The 22,232-nt window shown below is 35.0% G+C and overlaps 2 protein-coding genes across 2 annotated transcripts in view; both read left to right on the top strand.

Annotated features, from left to right (window-relative positions):
* Window positions 1-1,460: 1,460 nt before the first annotated feature.
* On the top strand, window positions 1,461-6,591 carry LOC136030204 (monocarboxylate transporter 14-like). The gene is made up of 4 exons (XM_065709030.1): window positions 1,461-1,506; window positions 2,596-2,739; window positions 5,985-6,190; window positions 6,415-6,591. The coding sequence occupies exons 1-4, from the start codon at window positions 1,461-1,463 to the stop codon at window positions 6,589-6,591; spliced, it is 573 nt and encodes a 190-aa protein (XP_065565102.1).
* LOC136029105 (uncharacterized) overlaps window positions 6,397-22,232 on the top strand; it is a 34,110-nt gene continuing 18,274 nt past the window's right edge. The window contains exons 1-4 of the mRNA XM_065707175.1: window positions 6,397-6,560; window positions 9,484-9,751; window positions 13,899-13,963; window positions 16,549-16,742. Coding sequence (XP_065563247.1) covers window positions 9,620-9,751; window positions 13,899-13,963; window positions 16,549-16,742 — 391 coding nt within the window. The 5' untranslated portion in view covers window positions 6,397-6,560; window positions 9,484-9,619. The remainder of the gene's footprint in view (window positions 6,561-9,483; window positions 9,752-13,898; window positions 13,964-16,548; window positions 16,743-22,232) is intronic.

The raw sequence follows: 22,232 nt of genomic DNA, 5'->3' as shown, positions 1-22,232 counted from the left end.
TGCAGTGAGTTGTTAATAGTAGTAGTGATTGCATGATAATTGCAAGGGAGGCTTTGAATAGATCGGGATGGAGAAGAAGCATGAGTAGCTCTGTTCGTCTTAGGAGGCTTGGTGCTGCAGTGAGTTGTTAATAGTAGTAGTGATTATATGATGATTGCATGAGAGGCTTTGAATAGATTGGGATGGAGAAGACGCTTGAGTAGCTGTGTTCGTCTCAGGAGGCTTGGTGCTGCAGTGAGTTGTTAGTAGTAGTAGTGATTGTATGATAATTGCATGAGAGGCTTTGAATAGATCGGGATGGAGAAGACGCTTGAGTAGCTGTGTTCGTCTCAGGAGGCTTGGTGCTGCAGTGAGTTGTTAATAGTAGTAGTGATTGCATGATAATTGCAAGGGAGGCTTTGAATAGATCGGGATGGAGAAGACGCTTGAGTAGCTGTGTTCGTCTCAGGAGGCTTGGTGCTGCAGTGAGTTGTTAATAGTAGTAGTGATTGCATGATAATTGCAAGGGAGGCTTTGAATAGATCGGGATGGAGAAGACGCTTGAGTAGCTGTGTTCGTCTCAGGAGGCTTGGTGCTGCAGTGAGTTGTTAATAGTAGTAGTGATTGCATGATAATTGCAAGGGAGGCTTTGAATAGATCGGGATGGAGAAGACGCTTGAGTAGCTGTGTTCGTCTCAGGAGGCTTGGTGCTGCAGTGAGTTGTTAATAGTAGTAGTGATTGTATGATGATTGCATGAGAGGCTTTGAATAGATTGGGATGGAGAAGACGCTTGAGTAGCTGTGTTCGTCTCAGGAGGCTTGGTGCTGCAGTGAGTTGTTAGTAGTAGTAGTGATTGTATGATAATTGCATGATAGGCTTTGAATAGATCGGGATTGAGAAGACGCTTGAGTAGCTGTGTTCGTCTCAGGAGGCTTGGTGCTGCAGTGAGTTGTTAATAGTAGTAGTGATTGCATGATAATTGCAAGGGAGGCTTTGAATAGATCGGGATGGAGAAGACGCTTGAGTAGCTGTGTTCGTCTCAGGAGGCTTGGTGCTGCAGTGAGTTGTTAATAGTAGTAGTGATTGCATGATAATTGCAAGGGAGGCTTTGAATAGATGGGGATGGAGAAGAAGCATGAGTAGCTCTGTTCGTCTTAGGAGGCTTGGTGCTGCAGTGAGTTTTTAATAGTAGTAGTGATTATATGATGATTGCATGAGAGGCTTTGAATAGATTGGGATGGAGAAGACGCTTGAGTAGCTGTGTTCGTCTCAGGAGGCTTGGTGCTGCAGTGAGTTGTTAGTAGTAGTAGTGATTGTATGATAATTGCATGAGAGGCTTTGAATAGATCGGGATGGAGAAGACGCTTGAGTAGCTGTGTTCGTCTCAGGAGGCTTGGTGCTGCAGTGAGTTGTTAATAGTAGTAGTGATTGCATGATAATTGCAAGGGAGGCTTTGAATAGATCGGGATGGAGAAGAAGCATGAGTAGCTGTGTTCGTCTCAGGAGGCTTGGTGCTGCAGTGAGTTGTTAGTAGTAGTAGTGATTGTATGATAATTGCATGAGAGGCTTTGAATAGATCGGGATGGAGAAGAAGCATGAGTAGCTGTGTTCGTCTCAGGAGGCTTGGTGCTGCAGTGAGTTGTTAGTGGTAGTAGTGGTTATATGATGATTGCATTTACGTTTACAATAACGTTGGTTAAAGATTTGCGTTGATTTATGATGATCGATATTGATTTCTTTCACCTGTGGGTCTCCTTTTTGTTCTTCATGTTGTGGCCCTTGTTTATTTTTGTCTATCACTTTTTTCTTCTTTCTTTAGGCATAAAATTTAAGCTGTCAACGGCTTTAAACTATTTAGTAAAATCTCACGAAACCTGGTTAGTAGGCTATATTGTTGAGGCCAAGGGTCTCTTTAACCGTTATTGAATTCTAACTTTTATTGTTTTTTTGTCATTGCTATTGTCATAAATACTTTTACTTTTATTTATGTTTCTTTTTCCAGTTTTACTAGTTTTCGTGTTTTTCTTGTTGTTTATTATTTCTTGTTGTTAATTAGTTATTGCTTAGGACTTTTGAACAAAAATCCATCTTAGGCATTACATTTTTGTGTTTTTTCCCCCTTAAATTGATGTGTACGCTCAAAAATAAAATATTGGGGAAAAGAATATAAAAGAAGGGAAAGATTTTGTATTTTGTTGAGGAACGTGAAGAATCGGTAGATTTGAGGATGGGATTTTTTGAAGAGGAAGTCTTATTGATGAATCCAATTAGACAAGAATAATGAGAAAGCAGGATTCTGTTGAAATTCTACAAGCTGGTGAAATTCCTGAGATTAGTCCTATTTCTACTTACCTTCTAGTATAAATTGTGTTTTCAGTATTTATATTATTAATTTTGTTTTTATTATTGTGTTTATTACTATTAGTTAGTTGTATTAAATTATATTTAGTAATATTATTATTATTTATTGTCATTATTATTATTATGCTCGTATTATTTATTCATTTTTATTGCTATTAATAAACTTCACAATTACAAATTTTACTTCATTTAGTTTACAATAGTTAAATGCTCAATGATGTAAAATTAAGGTTTTCTTTTTGTTTTCTTTTAAGGTCCGTTCGTTGGTGCACTGTCGGACGTTATTGGTTGTAGGCTGACTTTGATAATTGGAGCTATTATTGGATGTTTATCATTTGTTTTGGCGTCCCAGGCAACAAACATCTATGTACTCTTTTTAACCTATGGTGTTATGGGAGGTAAGTAAGGTGTTTGATAACTTCTAGCATGTTTGAAAAGAATTGCATTTAATCTAAAATCAAACCTTTCATGTATAGGAATGATTTTAGTATTATAAAATTATTATTTTTTTATTAAATTATTAAATTTTAGAAGGTGGCAATAAAAAATTACAGAATACTTTTTTTTAACCTACGGTACAATGGGAGCTAAGTTAGCTGTTAGCCAATTTCTATCATGTTCAAAGAAATGGTGAATTTAAAATTAAAAAAGCTTTCATTTATAGGACGGAAAAAAACTATTCTTAATATTTCCAAAGGGTGAAAAAGAAAAACAGAATTATTTGTCTTATTTTTGATGGTAAGAAGGATGAACTAAGTAAAAGTAAATTAAGACCATTTGATATCTTAAAAATTATTTTGCGAGTTTCAGCGTCGAATGACTGTCTGTTAGACAAACGACCCTTTAGCAAATTTTCTGAGCACCACAGGGAATTCCCAAAACAGTTTTGGTAAAGGTTGATAAGGGATATTGAATGTCACAACAGTTCGAAATGCTAACGACAGGCTAGTTTAAAGTAAAGAAAACTTATAATCTCTTACTCATTGTTAAAAAAAGTGTTGTCTATTCAATTTACATACAGCATAAATAGTATGTCAGGTTTTCTGGCAAGGTTTTCAGTTAAGGTGGGGTGCGCAACAGGAAACTCCCAAAACTGTTAATCTAAAGATACTTCCTTTGAGTGGATTTTTCACTTTTTCCAAACAGGTCTGGTAGAATATTTTTAGGAACTGAGCTTTCCTTAATTTGGAGAAGAAAATTCTACTCCTGTCAATTGAGAAACCAAAATTCGAACTTTGTAATAATTTCCAACCAGCTACGAAACAAAGAAACACAAGCAGGGTACTAGGAAAAAGAAACAAAAAACTTCAATCTGCACAAATATGACAACCATTAGCGGCAAAACATTTGGATTAGCGGGTGGGAACAACCCTGCGAAATAAAAAGCATTATCAGCTAAAACAGTATTTAATCTTTCGATGGACACAGAAATATCCGTAGCACCGTATTTACTAACAGAGGTGTGAAATCGATGCAAATAAAGTAGGTATTTCAGATACCGAAAATGCATCACTTGAATTGATTTTAATTGCTTTTTCTCGGGCAGAGGGTACATACCAGACATAAAACGGAGTGATCACAAAAAGTACTATAAGGACGTGCAAGCGCTCGACGTGAGTAACGACCACGATTAGAGACGATTTTCCCATGGCCTATTTGAATGCTTTGTTTCATGTCGACAAGAGCCTTTTCAGAGAGCCAAGAAGGCCTACTGCAAATATGGATCCCAAGCCCATTAATACATTAGCACATTGGATTGAAGAAGATCCACATGGCAGTGCTAAAACTGTAGATGGCGATTTTACATTAAATGCTAGGTAACCACATTTATCAACATTCAGACCTAATCCTATGCGTTCTACTAATCAACAAGAGATTGTCTGGGCAAGCAACATAGTATATATCAGTGTAGCCCAGAAAACAGGTAGATTCGATATTAGTCAACATATGATTAATGCACGTCTTGAATAAATATGGGGATAAATCTTCCCATTGGCGAACGCCTGACCTAACAGGGATATTTCAAAACTTACATAATGATGAAAGTTCACATCATTAAGAAAATTACATGATTAGAAACTTAGAGAATGATGTTTGGTTTATTAGATCTCACTATCACTGGCACAAAACTGATGGAAGTAAATAAATTTTGTTTGATTGGAGTCAAGAGTTTTTCTGGAATGCAGGCGTCGGCTTTTAGTTTTCTGTCGTTTATTCGGATCTCTTATCCAAACTCTACAAGTTGTGGCATATCACCCTATCATTTCTAATCAGTTGGCACAGACCCAAAAAAATGTTGCGATGGACGAGAGAGGGTAATTCTTTATGGTATCGCATCGTTTTAGCCTCCTTTTGTATATCATATATTTCGTTATTTCTTTTCTTATTCTTTGTGTTTTCCTTTTTTCTAATTCTTAGAATTCTACCATTTTGTTTTTAAATCTTTGCATTCAAAAGAACATGAGGTGAATTCAAACTGCTAAATTTTCTAAGGGCTATCCAGATTTTATTCTTAATTCTGGTGGGTAAGATTTTAAACTTTATTTATCAACTTTGTGGCGTTTTATTTTTCATTTTTACTATTCCTCCTAGTTGGGATTTTCTAATAATAAGGAAAAAATATTTTCTTCCTTCGTATGTCCATAAATTGATTGAGAAAGAGAGAGGGAAAATATCTCCAAATCTACGCTCTGGTAGAAGGGGAGGTCACCCCTCCCCTAAGAGCAGCCCAAAGGACCCCCCAGGAAAAAAACCTTAGCATACATAATTGGAAATGTTGTTAACTCCCAAGCAGTCAATTACCACAATCCTAAACAGCAGTTAACGTATGCCAACCGAATATACAACAGAAGCTTCAGTATGTTTCCGATACTCATAGGGGAATTTTCATTATATATTATTTTTTTATTATTATTTGTTGTATGTCTGAAGCCACGCCAAAGTTTCTTATTTTGCAAGTTGCATATAACCTGGTTTCATAAAGAAGACGATTTTAAATTTCCTTACAGGATATCCTGTTCTTGTCTCATGGCTGTGGGATCAAGTTGAAATATACTATAAAGGTTTTTGAAGGGGTTAAGGAAACTTAGAATTTTGTGCTTGGGGAAAGGGGGCAACATGTTTTTGTATCCGGTCCTCAGTGATGGCAACGATTTATTCTAAAACTATTGCCTTAAACGTTCTCTTCTAATTTTGCTACAATTACCGTGTAATCACCTTGATAGATTTATGTTTCTATTGTAGGGATAAAAAGATAAAGATAAGGTAACAGGCTATAAAAAAAGAACCGTATGATTTCAAATTTTTCAGTTTGAATTTGATATATTTAAAAAATAGATATACTTGTAGACTAATTTTAACTAGTTCAATAATATTTTCTCAAACTATAGATTTTTTTCAGAGAAGAGATAAAAATATATTGATTTTTTTTGAAGATGAATGATTTCAAAATTTGTATATACAGATTTTATATTTTGGAAACAAATTAATTTAAATCAACAAAAAAGACGTTTTCTTATGGACATGGGACGCAAATATAAAAAAAAATGCTTCCTTATATTTTGATCGTTCACTCTACGCCCGTCGTAATAAGCTAGACTCATTATTTTTTGGATCTGTTTTTAAGTATATTTTCTGTTTTCAGGAATTGGACTTGGCTTGATTTACTTGCCTTCCCTGATGCTAGTCATTTTTTATTTTGAGAAAAAACGTGCCATGGCCACTGGCATTGCCGTATGTGGCTCAGGCTTTGGAACTTTTTTGTGTGCCCCTTTCGCCGCTTGGCTCCAAGATTCTTATGGCTGGCGTGGAGCTCATTTGATTATCGGTGGCCTTGTACTCAATTGTTGTGTAAGTATGGAAGTAATAGTACTGAACAAATACTTAAAACACTATATCGAGACTACTGCCGTAATAAAGACGACCACTCGTGCGACAGCTTTGCCTTGAAATTGCCAGTCGGTTTTCGAATGGCCTGACATGGTTCTCTTGCTTTGTAAAGAAAGCTATTTTGTGAATTCGCGGCCATAGGTATTTTTTTAGCATTAAGTTGAATGTTTGGAGATAGATTTTAGGTTGGAGATAGAGGAAGTAGCTATGCGTTGCAACCGATTATAGAAGAAACTAATTATTTGACTGTTACCTCTCAATCGCAGCTAAAAGATGTTGTTCTCGAAGTACAAAAGCCAAATGATGATGAAGAGGATGGCGCAACTGCCAGGTTTATGACATCCTCTTTAAAAATTTACTAAAAAAGTTAAACTAAATTGTTTGTTAACAATGTAATTAAATTACTGTCGCGAAGAATGAACATTTGTTTTCCTAATCTGAAATGGATAAGGAATGAAATAAACTAATTCAATCTCGACATAGTATTGTGAATGATAATCCAGAAAATCAGTAAATATGTACTTATTATGGTGAAAGGCCAAAATATGATGAACGTCAATATTCGCTGGTTAAGAGTCCGAAATAAGGACATTTAACAAATATTCCGGACATACACCAGGTGACTTGGTGTCTGTTGACATTCACCATGACCATCAAACCTTGAGTATTACATAGCCTGTTACCATCAAAACTTGAAACTAAACCAAACCTTTCACCATCAAACCTTGAGCATAACCTAACCTGTCACCATCAAACCTTGAGCATAACCTAACATTTCACCATCTAACCTTGAGTGTAACCTAACCTGTCACAACCAAACCTTGAGCATAACCTAACCTGTCACCATCAAACGTTGAGTATAACCTAACCTTTCACCATCAAACCTTGAGTATGACCTAACCTATCACCATCAAACCTTGACGCATAATGGAACATTTCACCATCAAACCTTGAGCATAAACAAACCTGTCACGATCAAATCTTGAGCATAAGCTAACCTTTCACCATCAAACCTTGAGTATGACCTAACCTATCACCATCAAACCTTGACGCATAACGGAACATTTCACCATCAAACAGTGAGCATTAACAAACCTGTCACCATCAAACCTTGCATAAGATTGACAAAGCTGACTGGTCCTAGTCGCTTGGTGTACGTCCGAAATATTTGTTAAATATCCTTATTTCGGACTTTCACCGGTGAATGTCAACATTCGCCAAATTTTGGTCTTTCAGGGTAACATAATTATAATTTTTTACTTCTTCGCGTTTTTTTTTAGTCTCATTGTTTTAATTACGATTTTTGACATTTCAAACAATGACGTTAGTATTTGTGAAGAACGGGTAGAGTTTGAAATGCCTTATAGTAAATTATGCACCTTTATATTTTGCCTTGTTCGATTAACGAAGCTTGATCCCTTGCAACGATGAGAAATCTCAGTCATCCTGGAGAAATTTGTAACCTCTCGACTGACAAGTATGGCTTATAGCGCGCAAAGAGTTTTTGGCGAGTAAATATTATAATATACCGTTGTTATACATGTGCAAGCTTTATCCACCGAATTGCCAAACACTTATTTAGAAAACATTTTGAGCTGTTCAGACAAAATGGGGTAGGGGTAGTGTTTTGGGTGTTAAGAGGTTTGGGGGGGGGGTAGGATATGTTCTGCCTAGATTTTTTGACCACTTTGATTTAGAAAAATACCTTTTTGTTTGGTATTTTCATTGAAATGCCTTTTTTGAGTATTTTTTTGGAGATATTGAAAAAATGACACATAAGCTCCACCTAGATTCTGAAAAAAATACCTTTGGCTCCCCTCTAAGCTTTTCGAATTGACACCTCTGATTGTCACCGTTTGCTCTTTTGCCCCCCCCCCTTGAATCTTGGAATCACATTGTTTGGGGGGGGGGGGATAATTACACTAAAAATTCATTTTTGGGCATTTTCTTGTCGAAAAAATGATAGGTTCCCCCCCCCTATTGATTTTAGAGAATTACATTTGCCCCATCTCCTTTGTAAATTATCGTGCATTGATGCCACTAATCGTTGCTGTTTACTCTTGAGTTCTCCAATAGGTAGTAGGAATTTCAAAACAATGAAAATTTTCAAAATAATTCACATCTCCTGAAGGATTTGATTATTTTTGAGCTCCAGGTCCACTTTGGATATTTTATTCTTTCGCCGTTTGTTGGAGAACTTAAAAATATTGGATTTTCTTTAGTAGTGAATATGAACCAAAATTATGGGACTCTGTTTTACTCATTATTGTCAGCTTCTAGCAGAGACTTACACTTTTAACAGAAAATTGGTTTTGGGACTTAAAAATTTCAAAGCTGAGAAAAGGAAACTGATAAAAAGGATGTAAGGGCTGCTAATGACGTGCAAGAATTCTGCTTATTGTAAGCAGAGAGTCGCTAAGGAAAGTATTTATTTATGCTCTCTGTAAATAACTAAGCAATTCAAGCCTCACATTAAATTTTTCAAGATATACTGGAAGCTTGAGAAAAATTTTAAACAATAGAAATTCTATAAAAAAAATGGACTTGGAATGACCTCATTCAAGGTCCTAAGACCCAAGCATCACCGAAGCGAAGCGAGTGCCATTCATGTGTGCTGACGACCAGAGCTGCCGAGTGCAACGAATATAGTGAGTGAAAGGGCGCTACAAAAAATTCTTTGATATACATCAATTTAAGACTAAAAGAAAAGTTTCTGACTTGTAAGGGGTCATGTGACACCTATAATTATTTCATAGATTTTAATATAGGGCGAGTTGTTCTTTTTGGCGATGTATCTAAACTAATCTCGGTTGTTTTTTTTAGGGGGGAGGGATGGGGGCATTTGGTGCCTCATAAAAAAAACTAATAAAAATCAGCATAAAAGAAACTCTGCGGAAATTACGATAAGTACTGATGTCATCATGACCAGTTTTTGCTACCTACTGGCTTCCTAATAAAGACAATTAATTGAAGAACATTATACTTAAAATACAATTAAAGATAGAATCGAAAAAGCAGATATTCATAATTAAAGCAGACTAATGAAGCAGAAAAGTTCAAATATTTAGAAAAACTTAATGCTTTCCCGGCAAAGAGAAGAGTTCAATGGTTGGGAGAAAACCCCGCACTTTTTTTTCATCTATATTATTATAGTGTTTGAAAAGCATTTATATTCCTGTAATTTAACTGTATATATATTTTTTTTCCTTTCATTGTATTTGATTTATTATTTATTTACTAAAATATTATTTTAGTGAAACAAAAGTTGTTAATGAACCTGATTCATTGAAGAAAGATCCAATTGGGAATGGAATTGAAATTGTGAAGAAAAACAGCGAAAATAGAGTCACCACAAATGGCACTCAGCCGCCCAATGGACTACCCAGAAATATGACCCAGCCAGTTGTTGCTATCCAAAGGGATTCCATTAGACAGAACGATTCAATGCCCATTATTGAGAATAAATTCCTTGCTCCAGCAAGGTCCATCTCTCGTGCCAGTTTTTCAAGGACTCGTCAACAGGTAAGCGAAATTAACTATAAAGGTATCTACGTTTTTAAATACCCGCTATCCAACGGGTACCCGTTATTTTTCTAAACGGTACCTGTTATTCAGTATGCCCCATAGTAGTACAAGTTCTCCTTTTCTCATTTATTTCTTTAGTATATTCTTTTACTTCCCTAATAATATGCGTGTCTTCTTTCACAGCTTGTGGTAGCGTTAGCAGACAATATGAGGCTCGACTGACTGAGGATTTCTAGCGTCTCTAACTTTCATAAAGTTTGTACGATGTATAATTTTTCTTTTTACACATAACAGAGTTTGGAGGATAAATGATCACATGACTAGGACAAAACTTGAACTAATTACACAGATGGAAACTTGTCATTAAAATTCACTTAAACTCCAAAGGACGTGACTTTCAAATGTCAGTAAAGACCTTGGTTTTTTAGGAAATGGATACCCGGACGTTGAGAGAAACTGACTTAATTTCCGTCTCTATAATCTAACACGGAAGCAGGTTAGGCAATGACTATCTTTTAAAATAAAGTATAATAATCATAGTTTAAACAATGTCGATAAATGAAATATATCTGTATTTTTATATATCCGTTCAAATACCCGTTATTTTTATCAACAGGTACCCGGTATTCACTAGATTCCATTAAAGGAATGATTCACTGCTAAGAAAATTGAGCTCTATTTGTATGTTCAAATACCCATTAAGTAACGGGTATCTTAACTGGTACACGTTATTATCTTAAAGGACACCCGTTATTATCTGAACGGGCACCCTTTATTCACTAAATTCTCGTAGGAAGAACGACATTTGAAAATAATTATCGTTATCATCTATAATTGAAAAAAAAATCCTCAAAAAATAATTGAAAAAAATATATATTTTTATAATTGAATATATAAAAACATAATTATTCAATTATTATTGCATAATTGAAAAAAGCTCCAAGAAGATAGTTCTGGCAGCTTCTAAAGGACTTGTCAACAGGTAAGCGAAAACGAGTATCAAGATTTTAGAATATCCGTTAAGCAATGGGTAAATGATTCGACGATTAAACGATGATTCGACTATTTCTACATTGTACAATCAGGGTCGGTTAGCAATTAATTTTAATTTGAAATCCTTTATTAAGTTTCTTGGAAACCTATTTCGAATTTTGCCCAAAGCAATGTTTGTATGAAAAAAGCCATATAGAAGCAATACTCTCCGCTGTTTTGATAGTGTGTTTAACTCTAGAATCTAATACTAGAAACTACAACTCCTTTTGACTTGTACCTCTAGAAGAGGTCTAATTCCTCTCTAGAATAGCTCTAGCATAATATGCGAAGAAAAAAAATTCCAAGAACGAAAGAAATCTAATTGGCAATCCATTACCGAACAAGAGGATTAAGGGTTTTTTCGCAGATCCATGAATCGTCCAGGGTTGCTAAATGTTGTAAATTAGTATTTTGTTTCTTTTTGCCTTAGCCTCTTGGGACTATTTAGCTTCATTGAACGTACGACAATTGACAAGATGAAATGTAAAAATATATACTTTTCTGTCTTAGAGGATTTACCAAAAAGAGTAAAATACCAACATAAAATAATTAAAAAGAAAATACTGTCTCTAAATTTGTTAGAAAGTGAAAAAAATTTCATTTCCTGTTCCCCAGAAAGCTAAAATTTGTGAAGATATTGAATAGTCATGTCATATTTTGTAACTAACCAAGGACTGCACTGTCTATCGTGATCACTATGTGCTTTCATGTTTAGTTTTAAGTTTTACTTTATCCAGGTTATACTTTATATATTTTTTGCATATGTTTTTACTCTACTTTATATTTCTTTACTTTATATATTTTTTTGCTTTACGTATTTTACCTTATAATCTTTATATTTTTCACTTTATCCAGGTTATAAAAGACCTGGTAAATAATTTCCTAGCAAGTAAAAATAAGTAGATATAAATTTGAAATTATCAACCAGATTAAAGTAATGAAAACTTTGAGACCCATGGCTAATTAGAGTAAAGCCAAGACATAAAGTTTCTGTTAGAAGTAAAGCTGGCATAAAAATGCTTTTTTGAAAATTATTCTAAAGCTTGTATAAAAATGATTCTTTTTACTTCTTGATGATCATGTCTATCATCCATCCTAGGGCAGAATTAAGGTAGATAGGCTTATGTTAACAGTAATTAAACTGGTTTATTAGTTCTTTTAGACATTTGAAGGCGATTGGAGATCTAAAAACTGTTCAAAAAATGTATGACCAACCAGGTCCACAAGGACATACAGGTAAAATTTAAGGTGGAATCCACAGGTTCTACTCTCAGGGCAACTGAAAATCTCAGTTGCCCTGAGAGTATTGTGGTTCTGCCATAGGGTGGACGTTAGTTCTACTTCAGCTCTGCTCTTGGATGGATTATAGACTATCTATCAACAAGTGAAATGACATCGTTTTTATACAATTCTGAAAAAGGGCTTATGCCAGCTTTGCCTCTCACTCAGACTATCTGTCTTGTTATTAATCCAATTAGCCATCACTGAAGTTTTTCATCACAGTTCACCAAGGTGATTGTAATTCAAAATCAAAATTTTTTGTTTATCAGCTCAACTTCTTTTCTGATTTCAACACTTGAAACTTTATATATAGTTTTGATCTTAATATAAATATTAGAAATATCATAAGAACTCACAATTAATATCCATATTGATAATCATGTGTTATGATGTGAATAGGTAATCTGAATGCACGCTTTTGTCTAGGTCTAGTATAGTTTCCTCTTCATGAGGTTTCTAAATGTGGTCAGGTTTCCCTATGGCCGAGGACAAAAATTCTCAATGTTGATAACTAAAAAAAAAAAAAAAACAATGGACCGGATCGTATTGTATAATATATTTATAAGGATTGATTGATTGTGCAGTATATGAATAAGACGTGACTAAAAATGAAGACATTATTTTGATTTTGGGTTTTCGTGGAAGTCCCAAACTGGTTGTTACTGTTAGAAAGATTTGCGCTGAATGGAAAACTATTTTTTTTTTGGAATCTTCTCACTGTGGATGTAATGCTGACCTTTGAGCATCAAAGTATATCTTAAGACGAAAACTCAACAAAATCTCTGCCTAAGCAGCGAAGCCACGCCGTCTGCGCGCGACTATTGCGTGCCACAAGCACTGTCCACCTTTTAGCCTTTGATCCCAGGATCGCTCTATTGAGGAAAATTTGACCTTCCAGAATAACAGTTAAAAAATTGCATAGCTACTTATCAGGCTGTCATGTCACCCTCTGGTCTGTCTTAAAAGCAGCAGTTAAACCTTGACTGGATGCAACCGCTGGTGCATCTCTGTACACGGTTTTTTTTTTGGGGGGGGGGATCTGCTTGTACTGTCGACCGTAATCTGTTGGCACTCAGGGTTTTTAGCTCATGAACTGGTACTCGGAAGTTTGAACTTTTAAGACTCTTTATTTTTGAAATTTTGCTTAAATTCTCCTGTCATCACCACCGAGGATTTCTGGTTTGCTATTGGCCCTGAAAATTTGGACTTCCATTTTTTTCTAACTATCTAGTGTTTCTTGAACATTGAAATTAAAAGTATTTTTCCTCTGAAATTTCTCATCAGCACTCATCCCTTCGCTTCCATAGCAACGCTAAGCCTTAGACCTGACCAATGCTTTTGGCTGACCTCATCATACACGAGTGTTGGCCAGATATGACCTGAGCGATCCCGAGCAACTTCGGGTGATCATCGACAGCTAGAGTTTATTTTGTGACCAGCATGTCGAAATTGGAACGAGTAAATGAGCTTTAAAGTTTTTATAAACTGTTAGATTGTTGCACAGTCCACTTATAGCATAAGCTGTTTTTTCATATAGAATCTTTCATGCATTAAAATCCAATTATGTTTTTAACATCCGTTTTACAATCAAAGATTTATGGATGCGGGAATTTCACGGTAGCAAAAATGAAGCTCCGAAAAGAGTGGGGTGGAGGAGCAGTCTACGCTGTTGTTGTGACGTCGGGTGTCTTTGTGTTGCAAAAAGGTGTTTGTATTGTGAGCATATTACCTTGTCAATTATTTTTATTTATTTCTTTAATATAATCAACTAATTAACTTTAATTAATTTATGAAATTTATTTAATTGTTTATTTATACGTTTTGTTTTCAGAGCATTGGCGATAATCACAGTGAATACAGTTTTATGTTCACTGCAAGAGCAACACCCAGTATTGCGTAAGTCTCTATTTTATTAAGAGTATTTTGCTAATTAGGAGAGTTAAAGTTTTATTAAGAGAGAAAATTTAGAGAATTTGTTATGAAGAAAGGGAAACTAACAGCTAGTAGACGAAATATATTTCTATTGAAATGAACTACATTGGAGAGACAATAAGAAAAAATCATCCAGCATAGGAGATCGAAATGATTCGAATTTTATTTTATTTTATTTCTTTCTTCTTTTTTTTTGACACAGCTGATATACAACAAAACTTAAGGATTCTTAAATAGAATAAACATCTATGAATATTGTCTACATTCTATTGGTTGGTAAAAAAAATCAGTATTTTCTTTTTTTTTTCTTAAAAAAAAAATTACCATAAAGAACTAGGACATGTCGCTAGCCATGCCAGTGGCCCTTTTAATCGCAGTTCAGGCGCAAAAAAACTATTTAAATATGGCAAAAGTTAGTAAAATTGTAAAAAAAAGGAAGGACTTCAGTAAGACAAACGTTCTTTCTCAAAAAACTTACCACCTCCTCCTAGACAATTCCCGAAGGCCTTATGACCGTGTACATTTCAGTCTCTTGTTATGGGGATTTTCTTACTAACCTCACTTTCACCTCAGTTACTGGTATTTAAGGTTTTTTTTTTACTTATATAAGTAAAAAATTAGTAAAGATAAGTAAAAATAAGTAAAATAATTGCGCATGCGCCATTTCGCTTCTTTTCCTTGAAAAACAAAAATATATCAAAGTGACAGAACGAGTGAAATTATAAAAAAGGACACTTCGAAAAAAAGTTTTTTTTTAACTTTGCCCATTTCCCTTCCAGGAAATCCCTGAGATCCTATATCCATGGTATCAAAGCTGTACAATAAAGAACTAGGGTATGACGCTGGTCAGGCCAATGGCCAATTTAAGGATAGTTCTGGCGCAAAAAGGATTTTTTTTTTTTAATCCTTTGAGGCGGGCCAATATTCTTTGGATTTCTTTTCCTTAATGAAGAAAGGTTCTTATGTTGTTAAGCACAGGGATATGTTGTTGATTCTAAGCAAAACAACAAGAACTACCTTATTTAAGGTCAAAACCATTTTATTTTGTCTAGATATTGCATTTTATTGTAGTTTTTTTTTCATTGATGTTGCAAGATTAGCCTAAAAATTATCTAACACGAAACATTCGTGTCTTAAAAGTCTCTTGTGTTTCTCTTCGGGTTTTCTGAAGGAAATTCCTTTTGGTTTGATCAGAGCTTTAAGCTAAGGTCTAACAGAAGACGATTAATTTTGGGGACCGTAAATAACCAAATAACGTCATTATGTGAATTAGGTTTGGTATGGTTATGAACCCAAAATTTTCTGGTCTTCCTTGAAACTTTACCTATCAAACAAGGCCTGTATTTTACCAACCTGAAATTGGTTACCAGTTGCTAAGGCTGTATCCGGGGGGTCAAGCCCCCCCCCCTCTCCTAGATTTTTGTCCAGGTCGTAAAAACTAAACTAAGATCCATATAAAACATTTCAATGCGCTTTTTGGTTTTTTGTAGACCTAGGCCCGCGTTCAGCAACGTTCAATAATAACGTTCAGCTACGCAAAATTGCTTCCGTTTTTCTAAGGATAGAGTCTTACAGACGAATCAGATGAGGGCTCCACAAACTCAAGTATCTCATCACTATTTCGATATATACTCGACACATACTGCTTTCGTAACTCAATTTATTTTAAATTTGAAAATTCATAACTCATAGGCTATATTGGAAAAACATCATAGCCACTTTTTAGGGCTATAATGAGAGAAAGGGTGAGACGGATAGGACACTTTTTGCGGACGAAGGATGATAGATTGCCCAAGGTCATCCTTATCGGGCAACCGTCTATGGCTGAACGAAAAGTTTGTCGCTCCCGAAATAGGTGGGAGGATGCACAGCTTAGATGCCAATATACAGTCATGAAAACTCGTATCTTGCCCATGAGAAGCTTTTGGTACAGAGCTCTGAACTTGGCGCCTCCTCCAAGCCCGCGCTCCGACGCGTAGATCGTACTACAACACCATAGGCGAAAACGTAATTTTGTTTTGTTGCATTAATTTTGCAATCGGGGTGAATAGTTTTGTTGAATACGTGCCAGTTTGCTGTCTTCAGCCGCTAGCATTGCTACCGCGCACTGTGTCTCAAAAATAAATCCAGTTTTCATAACGTATTGGTATCTAAGCTGTGGGAGGATGTAAGAAAAGATTTAAGGAAAATAGTAACTTCCTGGAAGGGTTAAAGAGGGGGGCCTTGAAAAGTTTTGGATGGAGGAGGAGCGTGAGTAGCTGTGATGGCCTTAGGTGGATTGGTTCCGTAGTAAGTTGTTAGCAGTAGTAGTATAACGCATAGCTCAACATAGGCATTTTTCCTTCTTTTTTCGTTTTTTTTGCATTGCTAGAACTGTCATTATCCTTCTTCAGATTCGCAAAGTGGAAGACTATACAAAGATGGTTTATGCATACACATATGTCTGCTACATATGTTGAGGAACTTGTATTGAGCCTTAGGTTCGATTGTAGTTTATCCTCTATCAAAAATATCTCTAAAAATATTTTGTTTGATTCTTTTTTTTCTAGATCATCTGCGTCTTTAAGGAGTTTTACGCGTCCTTTGACCCGAAAAGATATATTTTATTCTGGTTCAATCAAAAATATCCCTGAATTTAATCAGTCACAAAATTTATCCCAATTCCGTCAAAGCATGATGTCAATTCCTCGCTCAACAAGGAGATTCACTGAGGTTATCGAAGAAGAGGCAATTGAGGAAGAACGTAAGCTATAGTTTTCTGAATTTTATTGTTTGGAGCAAGAGTGTATCTAGGAATTTTTGCAGAGGGGGGAGGGATTTACGAAAAAACACTATTCAGAATGTATTAAAAATTTTATATGTATTTTTGTTACTTTTTCACGAGTCACACATAAATTTCGGGTGAGGGGGATGGTGGTGTTCAAATCTGATAAACTTCCCCCCCCCCTGGATACGGCTTTGGTCAGGGGTCCTACCTTTATTTAAAAAAGGATGTCATTCATAAATAAGCCTCTAATTTGCTGAAATGGTTAAGTTTATGAAACAGGCAGTTTGGAAAAGTGACAATAGTACATGATACACTGACCAATCCTTGCTAATTCTAGTTTTGTTAATTATTATGTTAATTCGTTAATAAATATTTTGTTTTCTTAATTCGTTTTGTTAATTCGAGAATAGTTTTGTTAATGAACGTTTTGTTAATTCGAGAATAAATATTCTGGTTTTGCTAATTAACCAATAAGACAAGAATAATAAACTAATTAGTAAAATAAAAATAAATAGCAAAATAAAAGATAAATAAGATAATAAAAATAAATGAAATAATAGTAGCAATTAAAATAAGAAGGAAAGAGAATAATAAATTTCTGCTTTTTAATTAGTAGGATTAAGACTGCAAATATTTTGGCGCTTCTTCCAACGGAAGCCTTTATCAACAAAAAAAAAAAGAAAAAAAAACAAAACAAACTAATCGAAATTAAACAAAATAAAAATTGGGGAATAGGAAACACAATAAAAAACAAAATAACAGAAAAACTCACATCTTAAAACTTGTGCTCCCTCTACAATTTTGTTACATATCTACAGCAGTAATTTGCTTCAAAAGGTCAAGATACTTGTATAAATGAATCCATCAGTTTCAGGTCTATTCTATTAAAACGCCAGAATAATCATATTTCTTATACTTTTTTTTAATGTTCTAAACTTACTTAAAAATTAGGAAATTTGTATAGCTATTTTCGACCAATTCTCGAAATGGTGTTCTTTCTAAAAATACTAATTTCAAAAATGTAATTTGGTAGAAGAATAAAGCTAAATCTTGCTATCGACAAAAGCAGAATTTTCATTTTAGGACTAAATATTAAAATTGAAGGATTGATGAATAAAAATCATCGTAAGAAATTCCACGTGACAAAATAACCTACCAATAACAAAGACAAGGAATGCGAAATTTTACGGACAAATTTGGTTCAAATTCTTTATTTTAAAGGTTAAACTGAAGAATTTCTTTTATTATTATGTTAATGTCAGATTGATTAGAAATTTGTCGGCTTGACAATTCAGCCGAAAATTAATTAAGAATTAAGCTAAGATACAGTAATTTAATTATAGTAAAATAAAAGAAATTTAATTTTGAAATTAAATATTCACTAGTGAATTGAACTCTCTCCATATGTTTGAACTCTAGGTTTCGGCCTTTCTCTGATTCTTATCTTATTCTATGGTTTCAACAGGTCTATCACGTATAACATTGTGGGTAAAATTATATACGATAAAATAATTTGTCTTTGTACCTTTGTCCTAGCTTTGCACCTTGTTCTTTTAAACTAATCAGGACATTACTACGGACTCTACGCTGTCAAGATTTCAAGATTCAAGATTTTATTTAAACTTCTGTACAACACACACAATATATAAAAAAAAGGGTCAAGCTGGAGACACAAGGTCGATTGACAAAGACCCGGTATAACAATATAGCACACCTATTTGACAGAAAAAAGAAACAAAAACAAATGCATAAAATAAATATCAATAAATCCACGACTCGCCACTAGACGGGAACCCACCCACAAAACAACTGACACTCGGCAAATATAAATCCGAAAAACAAAACAAAACAGTGTGCAAGCGAGGGTGACCGATGACTGGCAACTTATTTGAAAAAAAAAAAATAATAGAAAAAAAATAAAATGAGCCCACCTTATCAATATCAAACAAACAACTATTCACTTTAAGATTTTTTTTATTACTAATTCTTGAATTTATTTATAAGGATAGAATGAAGTTGCTTTTTAATATGTGGGAGAGATTTACTGCAGTCAATATATGGTAGATAAAAATGCCATGAACCCATGATCGAAAAATATGGCGAGAACCGTGATCTCTCAGTGGTTAATTTCAGGTGCTGCATTCTCCATTTATTACGGGTTTCATAAACATGGTCAGGTTCCTCATGGAAAAAATTTCTCGTACGAAAGTACGGAGGCAGTTCTGAGCGGTTATATTTTACCTTGAATAAAAAAGAATGAAGAGTGAATAATTCTGAAACAGGCAAAATATTAGTTAATAAATATATAGTTTCAGTTTTAGATTTATTTGGATAGGAAGAAGGTGACGGTAAATATCTTTGCAAAATTGGAAGAGCCCGGTTTTGAAGAGTCTGTAGCGGTTTTATATGATATTTGAAAGTTGCTAAATAAATTAGGGGACAATACGTAAGATGGGAATGCACCAAGGCGAAATAAATGAGTCGTAGAACTTCATAGGGGAAAAAATGCTGAAGCCTCCTCATTACACCAACTCCTTGGGCGATTTTAACGCGTGATCTATTACAATGTTCTTTATAAGATAGATTTGCATCAATAGTTATACCAAGATACCGGAGTGAAGTTACCCTTTGAATTCGAATATCTGTAGCCTGATCAATTATACTTGAAATTCCTTTTGCTTTGTGTCCAAGTCTACTATAAATGATGAATTTCGTTTTGGCGGCATTCAATGACAAAAGATTAGCTTTTAGCCATACAATCAGCTGGGAAAACACGATTTGCAGCTTCTCTTTGACATCATCTTCCGACTTCCCTGCAAGTGTTGATCCAGTATCATCGGCGAAAAGGACATTCAGGCTGTTGGTTTCTTTTGCTGATGGAAGGTCATTTATGTATATTAGGAAGAGCAGTGGTCCCAGAATTGAACCCTGAGGAACACCAATATTGGGCAATAAGCTTGGATCCGAAGCTGTTTTATTGATAGTTGTTACTTGGGATCGACCTGTTAGGTAAGATGCGATAAAATCGTGCGCTGGTCCTCGTATCCCGCCATGGCTTAATTTAAACAATAATATTTCGTGACAAATCGTGTCAAATGCCTTCTCAAGATCCAAAAAAATACTTGCAGGAATCATTTTTTTATCAAGACATTCGTGAATAAATTGGACCATTGTCAGGATAGCGTCATGCGTACTATGTCCCTTTCTAAACCCATACTGATTTTTTGAAAAATAATCATTCGAAGTAAGGAAATTATACACTCGATTATAAAAACATCGCTCCATTAATTTAGAAAAGCCTGAAAGAATAGATATCGGTCTGTAATTCGTGTAATCGCTCCAGTCAGAGCTTTTATACAGTGGTATCACCTTTGCTTTCTTCAATGAATCCGGAAAAGTTCCTGATCTAAATGACAGATTTATCAAATGACACATTACTTTATTAATACTCGGTAAAACAACTTTCACAATGTTTTTTTTCGAGCTCTGGCAGACGTTTAAAATGCACTCCTTCTTTCAAAAATAACCCAAGGCCACCTTTTCCATGGTTTTATCTACTTTTTTCAATGAAATTATATCCCGGAATTTTAACATTATGTTTTGTCGCATCACTGATGAATGTTTCACAAACTCCCAAAATATCAATTTGATTTCTTGGCAATAATCTGGTTAGTTCATCAATAGAACTAATTAGTCCCTGTGTGTTTATAAATCCATTTCTCTTCGAATTATCTTCAAGTCTATTTATTTCATCAGGAGAAACATACGATGACGGTTTTATTTCTGAAAAAGTATTATTTTCCCTTTGGCCAAAAACATTAAAAGTTTCAGAAAGTAACGAAAGGTTTAGAGGTTTCCCCTTCAAAGCTGCCAGCCTATCGCGTCCCCCCACAACCGCAAACTTAGAATTCATTTAAAAAGAGTCGGAAAGATCCTACCTCGTGCCAGCAAGTCCGCGCGACAAGGACCCCGTGCCATTGATGAATCATGAAAAACCTGCCATCCTTCGAGCAAACTTATATTGAGTAGGTATAAGTGAACAGAAATAACTGGGGCAAAAATAATGAAGAGAATCTTGAACCAAGCTAGCCTAAGTAACACACGAAAGTAAATAATCAACATCACACAAACACAAAAATGCAAAATATATCAATCAAGAGCGGAGTAGACCTTATATTCTCACACTAGTCGCCTTTAGTGATCTTACGCTTTTTCCCACTGCGACTCTGAATCCGATTTGTATTCAAGCCACAATTTGGCACCTTTTTGATTCAGGCGTGTAAATTGTACGGATCCATTATCTCGTAATTCCTTACCTTTAGCCAGTAATTCATTTCTCACAGTATTTAATTTGGTCGGCAAGTCCGTGCAGATCCGGACCCCTGTTCCTTTCAATTTCGATATTGATCTGAAAATACATTGAATATCTTCTTCTGAGGATACTGAGAGGAAAACTGGAGGGGCGGTCGGCTTACGGGTAGACACGTTCGACTTCTGAGACATTCGGTAGCACTGTAATATTTGAACCTTATCCGTGATTTCCATTGTCGATGAGAATAATGTTGACACATTCGCAAAAACTGTCTGTTGCTGTTTTTCTTTTGATAATCTGTGGATGATTAAGTTGAGTTTACGGTCTTTAACTTCCATTTCGAGTAATTTCGCTTCGAATGTATCACATCTCGACTTTTGCTCTTCAAGCTGGTTTCCTAGGAAAACAATCTTCGAATCACGAGACTTCGATTCATTTTTCAAAATTTGAACCTCGTCCGAAATCGACGACACTGTAATAGCAAGCTCACTTTGTTTGCTAATTATGAAATCTAGCTTCTTTTCCAGAGCCTTCATTCTATCATCAAACTTTTTTTGGCTGATTGACGACATATTTATTTAGCTTTAAAGGCCGCTCTCAAGTGAAATTTAAACTTTAATTAAAAACATTAGCTCAGTTGCTAGCCGTATCCAAATAACAGAGACTGGGCTCCGTCAGTAATACTAGTCAAACAAGTTCTCTAGTTCACACGTTGAATAACAGATCGGTATGAAAAAGTATATTGATTTGTTAATGTTAAAAAAATATCCCATCTAAGACAGGTGCGTTCACTTTGAACTCTGTACGTAACCAAAAGGAGGTGTAATTTTACCTCCCCATCAAAGTCACCCTTTTCCTCATGGGTTTTGATGCAACCCTGTTTCAACCTTGTTTTACTGCTGTCTGTTCTCAGGAGGATCTGTCAAACTCCTTATCTACTAATACCGAGATTTTGTTAGCGTTAATTTAAGGCAATCAGATTTTTAATTATATTTTCTGATTGGCTGGAAAGTTGTATAAAAATTTGTGATTGGATCAAATTGTCGCTTGCCAATTCTCGGTATTAATAAGATCTCGTTTTGAATGGGCCTATATTCACTTATTATGGTTTCCATTAAGTCCACCAATTGCTGTAACTGGCTCATCTGTCATTA

The sequence above is a fragment of the Artemia franciscana genome, chromosome 1, assembly GCF_032884065.1.
Source record: "Artemia franciscana chromosome 1, ASM3288406v1, whole genome shotgun sequence".
Lineage (NCBI taxonomy): Eukaryota > Metazoa > Arthropoda > Branchiopoda > Anostraca > Artemiidae > Artemia > Artemia franciscana.
The sequence above is the reverse complement of the archived record's forward strand: the minus strand, read 5'-3'. Positions and strand labels throughout refer to the sequence as shown.

What these genes read in the sequence shown, in the direction of transcription:
- LOC136030204 (XM_065709030.1), top strand. Translation starts at nt 1,461, where the DNA reads ATGAGTAGCTGTGTTCGTCTCAGGAGGCTTGGTGCTGCAGTGAGTT. An exon ending in AACCTATGGTGTTATGGGAG is followed by an intron (nt 2,740 to 5,984) that starts GTAAGTAAGGTG and finishes TTCTGTTTTCAG; the next exon opens with GAATTGGACTTGGCTTGATT. An exon ending in GCCTTGTACTCAATTGTTGT is followed by an intron (nt 6,191 to 6,414) that starts GTAAGTATGGAA and finishes GATAGATTTTAG; the next exon opens with GTTGGAGATAGAGGAAGTAG.